This window comes from Pogona vitticeps, chromosome 4 (genome assembly GCF_051106095.1).
Source record: "Pogona vitticeps strain Pit_001003342236 chromosome 4, PviZW2.1, whole genome shotgun sequence".
NCBI classification, from domain to species: Eukaryota; Metazoa; Chordata; class Lepidosauria; order Squamata; family Agamidae; genus Pogona; species Pogona vitticeps.
Window position 1 is genome coordinate 104,434,365 of NC_135786.1, and position 14,837 is coordinate 104,449,201.

Consider the following 14,837-nt stretch of genomic DNA (forward strand, 5'->3'; position numbering starts at 1 on the left):
TTCAAGAGTGGCCTCCGAAATCCTACTTCATTAAAGATAGCCAGAACTACTCTCTGTCTAAAGGAGACATTTGGTACCTCCTAGCTATTTTGAGTTATTTTCTCAAACAAAAAATATGGCCATAATATCCCTCTAAAAGCCAGGTGGCCCACTTAGCAATTGTTTTGTCATTTAGTGGTTACTTTCCTCTTGGCAAACATGAGCTATCAAGAAGGATCAACTATCTGTACAAAAGTACAGGTAACCTATACAAAGTCAGGAGCAGTTTAGAGGACTTCAGAAGGAATAGGCAGACAGTGCTAGAACAGATTGACAGAGGGGCCACCTTCACCTGAACCACATCCAAAATCCTTTAGAGAGTGGATAAAGAGAGACACATTAATCTTCCTCTCTCTTGCTCTTGGAGGTCTCCTGTCAGACCACTTTCAGGTTCGTTGTGAGCTGAATTCACTAAAGTCCTGTTCCGACTAGGCCTAAGTGAAATCATTTCCTCAGTCCTCCGGTATCCAAACTGTAGCCAGAGAATCTGGTTAGCTCATGTTTCACTCCTAAATCCCTGTTTCTGGCCTAGATCTTTGCTACCTTCTCCTCTCTTGGGTTCTTTGGACAAGTTTACCATCTGTAAGAATTGCAACATTCTCAAATTCAACATGGCCCAACTCCTGGGGCTTAGCATAGTATATTGCAGTAGAGTCGACCAACTGAATGGATGGGGATTTGAAGAATCAACTTTCTGAGTTCCATTGACTCAAATGGGCTTACTCTAGTTGTGATATACTTTAGCATAGTCAGTTGTAGTTAAAATGGCCCATTTGAACTAGTGGAACTGATATGGGTTGATTCACTTAATCCCCATTCATGGGGGGGGGGGGCGTGGTTTGCTGTCAATGAAGATGGTGGCATAGAAGATTAGCTCCGCTCTAAGCCCAAAAATAACAGACTAAATAAGTGTGAAAATTTGTAAATGAAAAAGGAAAATACTTTGACTTGCATAGATATGGGGAAACCAAATAAGATGCCCAAAGTAAAACATGCTGTAAGTCAATACCGACAAGAAAGAGAAGAAAAAGGAAAAGGGTCGGAAAGAAACTATAGGAGCTAATAATAATAATAATAATAATAATAATAATAATAATAATAATTTATTGTCATTGTAAGTATATACACATACAACGAAATTCACAGACACCCAGAGACCAGACACATGCACACACATAAAATTCCCAAACACTCCCCACCCACTAAAAGTCCCACCACTAAAAATACAAACATCTACACCGCAGGCCAAGTTACACAGTCCAACTAATTATTCACTACTGGTGGTCTTTAAGCTGATTATTAATTGCAATTATAGCTCTGGGATAAAAACTATTGAGAAAACGTGTGGTCCGAGTCTTAATTGTTCTATAAATAGATGAAGCTGCTTATAAAATAATTAAGAAAAGATTTACAAAATGATTTGAAGTGCCTAATCATGCCCCTAAAACATACCCTCTTAAAATTGTATTTTAAATGGAAAAATGGACACAGCATCAAATACTAGGCAGATATTAAGGGAAGGAGTTAAAATGGGGAAGCTATGAAAAGAAAGGGTTTAATTGATGGTGGATATATTTAAACCCAAAAGAGAGAGGTTACACTTTCTTTTCAAAGAAATGTACTACCCATTCAAGAACAGATCACATAATATTGTCTGAATCACTAGCACCACAATTTCATAAAATAGAGTTTGCCCCACTCATATCTTAGGTTAAATCAAGCATCAGCAAGTAGAACAAATTGTTGATGCTGCTTTTGAGATAGTACAAAGTCTACAGTCCAAAAACGATGAGTTGAAAAAGGAGATTTGAAAACTAAGGGACAGACTCATGGTACAGGAAAATAGATGACAAAGCCAGAATCTCTGTTTGAGACTTTTGAAGGAGAAGGAGAGTAATTTGCAACAACTAGTTTTGAACTAGATTCAAGAACTCTGTCCGTCTTTGCAGAAAACAAATAGAGACTTGGACCATGTCTATAGAGCTGGAGTGAAACCAAAACAAAATGCATGGAGAAGATATATAATTGTGAGATTTGCTTCATACGCAGTGAAAGCAGACATGTTTCATGCCCTGAACAATATTCAGGAATTGGCGTTTGAAGGAGAGAAATTGGATCTGTTGCAAGATCTCACATCAGAGACATAAACAATGGTGACCGTATACATAGATTTTTTCAAGAGAGAGATGTGGGGTTTTCCCTTTAAAATGATTATATGGCATGGAAAAATACCAAAAACTGTGACTCCATTTACACAAATGCACCATCTCTTTGAGCATATGAAGATTACCATCCCTAACACCCAGCTGGCAGAGCCATCCACTGAGTGAGCAGAAAAGTGAAAGAATACAGTTTTGCTGGAGAAAAGCAGAACAGGGGGAAAATCCTTGAAGGGATGAAGGGGAAAGTTGTCTGAATAGCTGATCTTCTCAAGGACATGGCAAGAGTTTTATCTTGAACTGAAGATTACTGCCAATGGGATGTAGCTGAGCAACTGTCTAATATACTGTTAAATATACTGAGTGAGCAGTGTTATTATAAAGAGAAAATAATGAAATGTAACACTGACATTAATAGTTCATGCTTATATAAAATTAAGTTTAAGATACAATGGTAGTGGCTAATTATGGCTATGTGTGCAAGCTGTTAAGTGCTAACTGAATTAGACTGAAAATATAACATGGCATAGAGAGAAGAATAATATATTTATAAACAAAAAGAATATAAAATACACATATCTTTAAAGCAAGCAGGGCAAAGCGTGGGTACAGTATGGGGTAATCTTCCCTCAGGGGCATGTTTAGCTCCTGACTTCCCATTATTCCACAAGGCTCAGCTCAGAGTATGAGCTGGAGGCATAGTCTCATTGCTATAGTGGGGATGGGGGGAGGGAAGGAGAACAAAACTAAGCAATCTTATTGTTTAAAACTAAGATATATAGATAGAATTCTCTGTAATACTTTGTATATGGACAAGAGAAAAGGAAGCAAAGTGAATTTTAAAAAGCATATCAGTGTTGGATAACTTTAATGTAATTTCATACAACACGAATGGCCTAGGCTCACCAGCTAAACACTATAGAATTTATCTATACAGTGGGGCCTCGCATAGCGAGGTTAGTCCGTTCCGGATTAACCTTCGCTATGCGAAAACATCGCTAAACGGGAATAAAAAAGCCATAGAAACGCATTGAACTTCGTTCAATGCGTTCCTATGGCTTTAAAACTCACTGTTAAGCAATGTTTTTCCATAGCGCCGCCATTTTTGCGCCCTCGGTAAGTGAGGGCAGGGCGCGAAAATGCGGCGCGGACCTTCCGGCGGCCATTTTGGAACCGCCGATCAGCTGTTCTCCCCGCTTCGTTCTGCGAAAATCGCTAAGCGAATTGCTTAGCGATCATCGCAAAGCGAAAAAACGCTATAGGGGCCATCGCTGAGCGAACGCTCCAGCGATGGCCCGGACCCCCTCGCTATGCGAATTCATCGCATAGCGAAGCACTCGCTAAGCGAGGCACCACTGTAGTTTGAAACTATCCATAGTTTGGGAGCGGATGTGGTACTACTACAGGAACACATCAAAACAGATATTATCAAACATCCAACATCCAGATCAATATACTACAAAGAGAACAAGTAAATCAAGAGGAGTAGCTATATTTTTTATGAAGAAATCTAAATTTGAGGTAGTAGATCAACTGAGTGATCCAGAGGGTAGATGCATACTTGTGAGGGGAAAACTAGAAGATAGATTGATGACTATTGTGTCCTAGGTAAAGGTAAAAGTTCCCCTTGACATCTAGTCCAGTCGTGTCTGACTCTAGGGGGTGGTGCTCAGCGTCCTACTCTGCCCCTAATGCTGGACAAGCAGTATGTAGAACCTCGCTTGTCCCAGCTCCCGCCAACCTAGCGGTTCGAAAGCATGTAAATGCAAGTAGATAAATAGGGACCACCTTGGTGGGAAGGTAACAGTGTCCCGTGTCTAAGTTGCACTGGCCATGTGATCACGGAAGATTGTCTTCGGACAAAACGCTGGCTCTATGGCTTGGAAACAGGGATGAGCACCACCCCCTAGAGTCGAACACGACTGGACAAAAATTGTCAAGAGGAACCTTTACCTTACAAATTGTATTTTAAATAGAAAAAGGGACACAGCATCAAATACTAGGCAGATATTAAGGGAAGGAGTAAAAATTGGAAAACTATTGAAAAGAGAGGCTTTAGTTGACGGTGGATAGATTCAAACCCAAAAGAGAGAGATTACACTTTTCAAAAAAATATACTACATATTCAAGAATAGATACTAGAGCCACAATTTTATAAAATAGAGTTTGCCCCACTCATATCTTCAAATCATGCCCCAATCAAAGTACTATAGAGTAGCAATACTTTAAAAAATAAACCAAAGATTTAGAGGCTAAGATCTAACATGCTCAGTAACCCATGAATTATTGGAAAAAAATGAAAAAGATATTAAGCTGTTTTATAAAATAAATGATAAAGAAGAAATAAAGCCAACAATATTATGGGACAGTGTAAAATGTTACTTAAGAGGAAATTTCATAATGGAGGGAGCAATATTTAAAACAGGCGAGAAAAGCTGCAAAGGCAGTTAGAAGAAATAATAAAAAACTCTCAGAGGAATATGAGAAATCAGGTTCAAATAAGAGACTTATAGAGTTAACAAGAGTTATGTTAGAACTAGAAGCATTAGATACTGTATAAATAGAACTCAGATAGCTATGAACTACTTGAAGAGGAATTATTATGAATATGGAGATAATAACTCCAGATTGTTATCCAAACCTATAAAAAGTAAAACTACTAAAAACACAATTGTTAAAATTAAAACTAAAGAAGGAAGATTTGCAACTGCACACCAGCAAATATTAGCAACTTTTAGGGAATATTATTTTAAAAATTGTATGAAACAAAAGGAGTATGAGAGAAGATGTTAAAACATTTGTAAATTCATTCTTAATTAACCCAATTTCCGAGAAGCATAAAAATCAATTTACAGTATATCACAGAAGTGAGTACACCCCCTCACATTGCAAAAATATTAGTATATCTTTTCATGTGACAACACTGAAGAAATGACACTTGGCTCCAATGTAAAGCAGTGAGTATACAGCTTGTCTAAGAGTGTAAATGTGCTGTCCCCTCAAAATAACACAAGACACAGCCATTAATGTCTAAACCGCTGGCAAGAAAAGTGATTACACTCCTAAGTGACAATGTCCAAATTGGGCCCAAAGTGTCAATATTTTGTGTGGCCACCATTATTTTCCAGCACTGCCTTAACCCTCTTGAGCATAGGGTTCACTGACTCCTCTCCTCTGAATATGCTGGCCACAGAGACTGGCGAAACATTAGGAAGAAAAACCTCAAGAACATGGCCAGACACCCCGAAAAACCTACAACAACCATCGGATCCCGGGCATAAAAGCCTTTGAGAGTACAATATGGTAGCAGTCTGGATTATGGATCCCTGTCTGGAAAGATGGCTTCCTTTGAGTTTAATACTTCATAATACTTCTGAAGCACATGTGTTTTAGCATCTAGTCACTTGCAAGTAGCTTGCTATTTATGCTGATCTACCATAATAGCTGCTATTCTCAAATGCTATCTTTGCATATATTTAGATTCTTAAAGCATCCAGTAACATTCAATAGCTGTGAGTGATCTGGTGAGTGCATTCTATGTTGAGTCACATAACTGCCATGCTTCAGAGGTGCCTTACAGGGGAGTATTCTCAAAAGGCATATGAATTCATGAATGTGCTCTGAGACCATACAAAGTAAAACCTCCAGGATGACACACATGCCAGTCTGATGCCTTTCTCAACAGCAGTCTATAGTCTTGTCTTTTTCCTTTCCTTTTCTGGACAGGGAAACTGACATTCTGTGGAAGGATGCTCTAGCTGAGGTTACAGCTGCTCATTTTCTCGATTTCCCCCAAATGCCTCTGGATCAAGAGACAGTGTGAACTAGATCTGAAGAACTGGATTTTGATCCACATAACATCACACCAAAATCTTTTCTTTGCTTCCTTTAGCAGCATGATCCAGAAGTAGTTTGGGCAAATCCATATGTGTTGTAACCTTAATTAAAAGAAAAGGGGGAAAATGTATTCACAAAATGCCTGTATGAAAATGTTAAACTTATATATCTATTATGAGAATGAGCACAGTATCACTGTCATGTGTTTTCATAACTGATGTATCTATCATTTTTTTTACTTTTTTTAAAGAAATATGTGAACAGAGGTATCCTATTAGAAATGGCAAATTCATTTATAATTATTGGACCCGACCCTTCATCGAGGGTAACAGAATCTCCTATTCTTGTGACAAAGGATATCTCTCTGCATATGAGAGTGCAACAGCCACATGCACAAAAGCTGGCTGGTCACCACCACCCAGATGTATCAATTTGACAGGTAGGCTTGACTTATGTTTTCCTATCTGATGATACCCAACCTGAGTATACATCCCCTTATTTGCTATACCTTTATTTATTTATTTATTTATTTATTTATTTATTTATTTATTTATTTATTTATTTATTTATTTATTTATTTATTTATTATAAATAATAATAGCCCCTATTTCTTTCAGAACAACCCATAGCATCTCATGATCCACACATTCAAAGGCTTTGCTGTAGTCTATAAAGTATAGACTGATCTGCTTCTGAAATTCTTTGCTGCACTCTAATAGTCAGATGATACTTGTAATATGACTTCAAGTGCCTCTTTCATTTTGAAATCCGGTTTAAACATCAAACACAGTTAAAAACTTGGCTATTTAAGCAGGCCTTCCCTCCAGTCAGCTAAGTTTTTTATTTTTTCTTTCTCCCTTCATATTTCACTCTGCTAACTTTTAATCCAATTGTATTAATATTTTAATTGTATTTTATGATTATCTATATTTTATATTGTACATTTTATGTTGTAAGCCGCCCCGAGTAGACATTGTCTAGAGGGGCGGGGTATAAATTAAATAAATAAATAAATAAATAAATAAATAAATAAATAAATAAATAAATAAATAAATAAATAAATAAATAAGTCTTTGTTACAGCAACTTGTATATCATTTTGCTTGCATGGGAAATTAAAGCAGTGGTCCTGTAGTTTCTGCACTCCTCGGCATCTCCTTTCTTGTTGATTGGAATGTATATTAAACTTTTCCAGTCTGTGGGTCATTGTTTTGTTTTCCATATTTGTAGGCGTGTTCTCCTTTTCCTGAAGAGGAGCTGAGGCAGGAGGTGAACTGTGTTTTGGAGGACATTTTATTTGGTGAGGGATTTTCTTCTAGGCTGACCATTGTTCTCCTTGACTGCATGGTCTGAGGGGGGTGGGGTTTTGGCTTCAAATGCGGGCTGGCAGAATTCTCTGATTCTATTTTTTACTCTAATTTGGTAAATAGGAAAGCCAAATAGTATTACATACACTGGGGGGGGGGGAGGAAGGTTTTAGAGGTAGGATCGCATTCCATCCTTTTTAAATTTTTAATTCACTGACTAATCAGTTGAGATGGAGAGTGCAGGATCTGTTCAACTTGTAAAACCTGTGGTATGTTTCTTTTCTTGCCAGTGATGTGCCTGGGTAGAAATGTTGTAAGTGTTAGTTGTTGGTCCTCTTGGAAGACAAGCTCCAGCAGCTGGAGGCTTCTGTTCTAATCTCTGCACTCTTAGGGAGCAGGCCGGTTAGGTGGGGGTTGTCAGCCTTGGAAGGCAGCCCATCTACGAGAAGGAAAACTCTGATTTCAAACCACTCTCTTGTGGCTATATCCACTGATGGAAGAGGCTTCAGGAATTAACCTTGAAGCAAAATCCAGAGTCGGAGGCAATTGTATCGTTCAGGCAACTGCTGCGATGTCGCTGGAACCAGTTATATTGGCTCTTGCCTTTCCATTGGACTATTTCAGTGATGTGGAGGGGGATTTGCTGCTTGGGTAACAGCCTATCCTCCATATTATTTTACTTAGGCTTCCTGCTCTGGAAATGACACTTCAGCTTTGCATACAGCATCAAAACAACATGGGAAGTAGCAGTTAACAGTTTGGCGTAGAGCATGACACCAGGGGCTACTTCCGATGGTGGGAGCATGACACCAGGGGCTACTTCCGATGGTGGGAGAGGTCATTGCACCTCACTAGGTAGCTACCACCCACCTTAAGCTGGGCAATCCCCAGCCAGTAAGGTGCTACCTTGCCATGGTCTGTTAACCTCACGGTGTGTGGGGCTTAGGGTGAAAGTCGACAGGCAGATTGATAACCCTGCACCATGCAACAATCATAAGAAAACTTCTGCCCTAAAGTTGGGCACCTGGAATGTTCAGACAATGACCCCTGGCTTTTCTGATGACCTGCAGGAAATAGACGATGTGCGCAAGATAGCTGTCATCGACAAACTGAGTACAGTAGACTGCAGATGGACATTGTTGCCCTGCAAGAGACAAGATTGCCAGACATGGGATCTGTCAAAGAAAAAAAATTCTCATTCTTCTGGCAGGGAAAACCATTGAATGAAACCAGGGAACATGGTGTCGGCTTTGCAGTCAGAAATACTCTGCTGAGATCCATTTTTCCACCTACAGTGGGAAGGGAAAGAATCCTGTCTCTGCAGCTCCACTCATCAGCGGGACCGGTCACCCTCATCGGAGCATATGCACCAACACTGTTGTCCACAACAGAAGTCAAAGACAAATTCTGTGACAATCTGGCAGCTTCTATCAAAATATCCTCGGGAGAGAACCACTGTTCATTCTCAGAGACTTTAATGCTAGAGTAGGTGCGGATCACAATTCTTGACCCACTTGTCTAGGCCATTTTGGCATTGGGAAGATGAATGAAAATGGCCAACACTTGCTGGGGTTTTGCTGTTATTATGGTCTTTGTGTCAGCAACACGTTCTTTAATACGAAGCTTCAACACAGAGTTTCCTGGAGACATCCAAGATCCAAGAATTGGCATCAGCTAGATTTGATTCTCACTAGAAGTTCTAGCCTTCCTAGCATTATGATCACACGTTGTTACCAAAGTGCTGATTGTGATACTGATCACTCTCTTGTGTGTAGTACAGTAGAACTGCTAGCAAAGAGATTGTATCACATGAAAAAGGAAGGAAAACCATGTATTGACATCAGCAAGACTCGCGATCAAAGAAAAGTGGAGGAATTTGCCCAAGCACTTGAGGAAACCCTTTAAGGCCTGGCTGATGCAAATGCACCTGAATAATGGGAACATTTCAAGAACACTGTTTATAACACTGCCTTGTCCACATTTGGCAAGAAGACTAAAAATACAGCAGACTGGTTTGAAGGACATTTGGAGGAGTTGATGCCAGCCATCGAGGATAAGAGGAGAGCTCTAGCACCATACAAAGCCTGTCCTAGCGAGTACAACTTGCAGGCTCTTTGACTTGCTCATAAGAAAGTCCAACAGACTGCTAGGAGATGTTCCAATGAATATTGGCTTCAGATCTGTTCTCAGATACAGATAGCAGTGGACACAGGTAACATCAGGGGAATGTATGATGATATCAAGCAGGCTTTAGGTCCAATACAGAAGAAATCTGCTCCCTTGAAGTCTGCTATCATCCATGACCGAGCACAGCAGATGTAATACTGGGTGGAGAGAGAATGTAGTAACTGCAAAGGCACTAAATAACATTGAGTGCCTGCCTGTCTTACAAGAGTTGGACAGTGAAACAACTTTAGCAGAAATAAAAATGGCCTTGGATTCCCTTGCCTCCGGCAAGGCACCTGGGAAGGATAACATCTCTGCTGATGTGCTGTAAAGATCATCACCACAGAGCTGTATGAAATCTATTGTCTTTGTTGGAGGGAAGGTGGAATACCACAGGACATGAAGGATGCAAACATCGTCACATTGTATAAAAACAAAGGAGACAGTGTGACTGCAATAACTACTGTGGCATCTCTCTTCTCAGAGTTGTAGGGAAGCTGCTTGTCCGTGTTGTGCTGAAGAGACTCCAGGTGCTTGCAGACAGAGTCTATCCAGAATCACAGTGTGCATTTTGACCTAATAGATCCACCACTGACATGGTATTCTCCCTCAGACAGTTGCAGGAAAAGATGTAGGGAACAACAACAGCCACTCTTTGTGGCCTTCATAGATCCCACAAAGGCTTTTGATTTGGTTAGCATGGACAGCCTTTTTAAAATCCTTACCAAGATTGGATGTCCACCTTGACTCCTTAACATCATCAGATCCTTTAATGAAGGGCACTGCAGTTACTGATGGCTCAACATCAGATCACTTTGACATCTGAAGCATAGAGAAACAGGGCTGTATTTAATATTTTAACAGCCACGAGGATTATATACAACCCCCACTGAAATTGAATGTTTTGGCCATTTTGACATTGATTTTGATCATTCAGTCATCTTGCTTACATTTACATGAAAGAGGCACTTGTAGGTCAGAGAAATATAACCTTAAGTTTATAATGAAATAACCACAAATGTCTTTTCTGTGCTCACATCATTATTAGTTTTTATTCAACCCCCAAGTGACATTCAATCTTAGTACTTAGTACAACATCCTTTTACAGTTATAACAGCTTTTAAACGTGAAGCATAGCTTGACACAAGTGTCTTGCAGCGATCTACGGGTATCTTCGCCCATTCTTCATGGGCAAAAGCCTCCAGTTCAGTCAAATTCTTAGGCTTGCGCACTGCAACTGCTTTCTTTAAGTCCCACCAGAGGTTCTCAATCGGATTTAAGTCTGGTGATTGCGATGGCCACTCCAAAATGTTCCAGCCTTTCCTCTGCAACCATGCTCTAGTGGACTTGGAGGTATGCTTGGGATCATTGTCCTGTTGAAAGGTCCAACGTCTCCCAAGCCTCAGGTGTGTGACGGACTGCATCACATTTTCATCCAATATCTCCTGGTACTGAAGAGAATTCATGGTACCTTGTACACGCTGAAGCTTCCCTGTACCTGCAGAAGCAAAACAGCCCCAAAGCATTATTGACCCTCCGCCATGCTTCACAGTAGGCAAGGTGTTCTTTTCGTCATATGCCTTGTTCTTCCTCCTCCAAACATAGCGTTGATCCATGGGCCCAAACAGTTCTAATTTTGTTTCATCAGTCCACAGAACACTATCCCACAACTTTTGTGGTTTGCCCACATGACTTTTGGCATACTGCAGTCGACTCTTCTTATTCTTGGGAGACAGCAAGGGGGTGCACCTGGGGGTTCTGGCATGGAGACCTTCATTACGCAGTGTGCGCCTTATTGTCTGAGCTGAAACTTCTATACCCACATCTGACAAATCTTTTTTCAGTTCCTCAGCAGTCACACGGGGACTTTTCACCACTCTACGCTTCAGGTAGCGCACAGCAGTCGAAGTCAGCATCTTCTTTCTTCCACGACCAGGTAGCATTTCAACAGTGCCCTTTGCCTTGAATTTGCGAATGATGCTTCCTATGGTGTCTCTTGGTATGTTTAACTTCTTTGCAATCTTCTTATAGCCATTGCCCTTCCTGTGAAGACAAATCACCTCTTCTCTTGTCTTCCTGGACCATTCTCTTGACTTCACCATGTTTGTAACCACACCAGTAAATGTCTAGAAGGAGCTGAGTATCACAGTCCTTTTAAAGCTGCCTAATTGGTGCTTATTATGCTTGATTGGTGCTCGGTGACATCCACAGGTGTTTTCAATACCTGTTCGAAAACACCTGAATGAACCTCTCTTCTTCAGAGTGGTAGTCTTTAAGGGGTTGAATAATTGTGGCAATGAAGAAACCACAAAAGAAACATTTACTACTGTGTTACATAAACAATTGATGTTATTTTAGTTGCATTTGGTTCTTTAAAATGTCCTTGTAGGATTTCATTCTGAATACAATTCCAAATGTACACTATAGTCCCTAAACCCCTTTACAGCATTGGGGGTTGAATAATTTTGAACACAACTGCACAGTAGTGGAAAAAGGAAGGAACACCTACAGATCAAGAAATAATTAAAAAGATATTGGACTGCGCCAAAATGGATAGACTAACACTGAAAATCAAAGGAAAAGAAGATACAAAATATTATCAAACATGGGTCTTGTTCTATCAATGATTAGAAGGACATTTTATAGATTAGGAGCGTAATGTGTATGGTAGTTGTTTTAACAAATGATTATAAGCTGTACCCAGGTGGCACGATGTTAAATCAACATGGATGGATTTTATATAATTAAAAAAAAAAAAGAAACAGGGCTGTATCCTCACGCTGACACTGTTTGGGATCTTTTTCGCTGTCATGCTGAAGCACACCTTTGGAAACTGCAACAGAAGGTGTCTATCTCCGTACTAAATCAGATGGAAAGCTCTTTAATCTCTCTAGATAGAGAGCGAAGACCAAAGTCCATCTGAAATGCATGTGGGACTTCTTCTTCACGGATGATGCAGCTGTTGTTACCCACTCTGCTGAAGACCTCCAGCAACTCATGAATCCTTTTAGCAAGGCCTACCAAGACTTTGGATTCACAATCATCCTGAAGAAAATACAAGTCATGGGCCAGGGCATGGACTCACCTCCCTCTATTACCATCTCCACACAAGAATTGGAGATTGTTCATGACTTTGTGTACCTTGGCTCAACGATCTCTGACGCCCTCTCCCTAGATGTCGAGTTGGATAAATGCATTGGCAAAGCAGCTACCATGTTCTCTAGAATCACAAAGAGAGTATGGCTTAATAAGAAGCATATACTGTACCAAGATCCAGGTCTATAGAGCCTGTGTTCTGAGCACACTCCTGTACTGCAGTGAGTCCTGGACCCTTCATGCATGGCAGGAGAGGAAGCTGAACATGTTCCATATGCATTGTCTCCGATGCATTTTTGGTCTCAACTGGCAGGATAAAGTTCCACATAAAGTAGTCCTAGAACAAGCTGGAATTTTTAGGATGTATACATTACTGAAACAGTGACGTCTACGTTGGCTTGGGCATGTCGTGAGAATGGCTGACGGTTGGATTCCAAAAGATCTCCTGTATGGAGAATTAGTGGAGGGAAATTGCCCCAGAGGGAGACCATAGCTGTGATACAAGGATATCTGCAAGTGGGATCTGAAGGCCTTAGGAATAGACCTCAACAGATGGGAAACCTTGACATCTGAGCATTCAACCTGGAGGTAGGCAGTGCATCATGGCCCTCCCATTTTGAAGAGACACTTGTCCAGCAGGCCGAGGCAAAGAGGCAGTCCTGAAACCAGCAAAATCAGGGAGCTGAACAGGGGAGAGGTTGTATTTGTCTTCAGTGTGGAAGGGATTGTCAATCTCGAATTGGCCTTCTCAGCCACACTAGATGCCGTTCCAAGACCTCTATTCAGAGCACATTACCATAGTCTCTCGAGACTCAAGGATGCCTAATCTAAAAAGGCGTGTTTTTGTTAGGATTTTGACATCTTCAGTCTCTGTGGCCTGAACAGTTCTGTCCATATGTTATCTACATCTGATTATTTATTTCTTCTTAGTGCTTTCAAAGCAGCTTTCACCTCACTTTCAAGAACTGCACATTCTTTATCATAGGATTCTTTTTCAAAATAATCTATCATCCTTTTATCTCTTCTGTATAGGTCTTCAGTATACTGTTTCCATCATCTCTTTATTTTGTCCTAGCCAGCTTGTGTGCTTCCCTGTTGCTCATTCAGTGTTCCTAGTTTAGGCTTAATTTCACCTTTGATTTCATGGATCTTCTGGAAGAGATCTCTTTTATTTCTCTTATTGTTGTTCTCCTCTATTACTTTGCACTGGTTGTTGTAATAATTTTTTGCCTGTACATCACAGTTGCTGAAAAACTGCATTCAGTATTGTTGGATTTTAATACAAATATGTGGCAGGAAAAATATATAATTGGAATGTGGTGCAAAAGTATTGCCCTAAAAATATAAGTCTACCCGAATTATTCGGCATAGCCAGGAGGTTCAGTTGAGGGGCCTAACACCAAGAGAGGCCCAGAAAGAAAGAACAAGAAATCAGGACCTCTCGGCAGTGGCCCCTCAACTATGGAACAGCCTTCCATCAGAGATCCGCCTGGCTCCCTCGCTGGGTGTTTTTAAGAGCCATGTAAAAACTTCGCTCTTCAGGCAGGCCTTCCGTCCTGTCAATTCTTGAATTCTATCTTTCTATTCTTTCATTCCCCATCTTGATCATACTGTATTGTTGTTTAAATGTTTTTATGATTATGAATGTCTTTTATTTCGATTGTGATGTTTTATTGTCATTTAATGATATTTTATGATTTTGTAAGCCGCCCCGAGTAGACACTGTCTAGGGGGTGGGATATAAATCGAATAAATAAATAAATAAATAAATAAATAAATAAATAAATAAATAAATAAATAAATAAATAAAATTTAAAATACAGGAAGTTGGCATTCAAAAGGTATTGTACTGCCCAATATATGTTGTTAAGGAAGTACTCCAAAATGGGGGATTTTCCCAGCTGTAAGATATCTCGGCAGTTAGCTGATTCAACCCACAACTGTCTGGAGAAGGTGATATTGCTTTCCCACAGGAAAGCCAATTATTTTGTTTAAGACACACTGAGTATATAAAAACAGATTTCTATCTTGTTTATGGAGCATGTCCAAAAGGATGAGATCATCTCCCAGGTATCATCTCACCGAGCACATCGCTCAAGAACCACAACTACCTGCTTTTTGAAAAAAATGAGAAGAAGCAGCAATCTGCAGCTAGCTATGGGAATAGATAAAAGCTTACTGTTTTACATGTCTGTATGACCTTTGGGATTAAGTATATGTGCCTATAGTTTCTT

The 14,837-nt window shown here is 40.0% G+C and overlaps 1 protein-coding gene across 5 annotated transcripts in view; it reads left to right on the plus strand.

The window, feature by feature from the left end:
- Positions 1-14,837, plus strand: part of LOC110091706 (complement factor H) — a 66,710-nt gene that overhangs the window by 12,447 nt on the left and 39,426 nt on the right. For all 5 annotated transcript variants that reach the window (XM_078392304.1, XM_078392306.1, XM_078392305.1 and 2 more), the window contains one exon: positions 6,286-6,474. In XM_078392304.1, the coding sequence (XP_078248430.1) occupies positions 6,286-6,474 (189 nt within the window). The remainder of the gene's footprint in view (positions 1-6,285; positions 6,475-14,837) is intronic.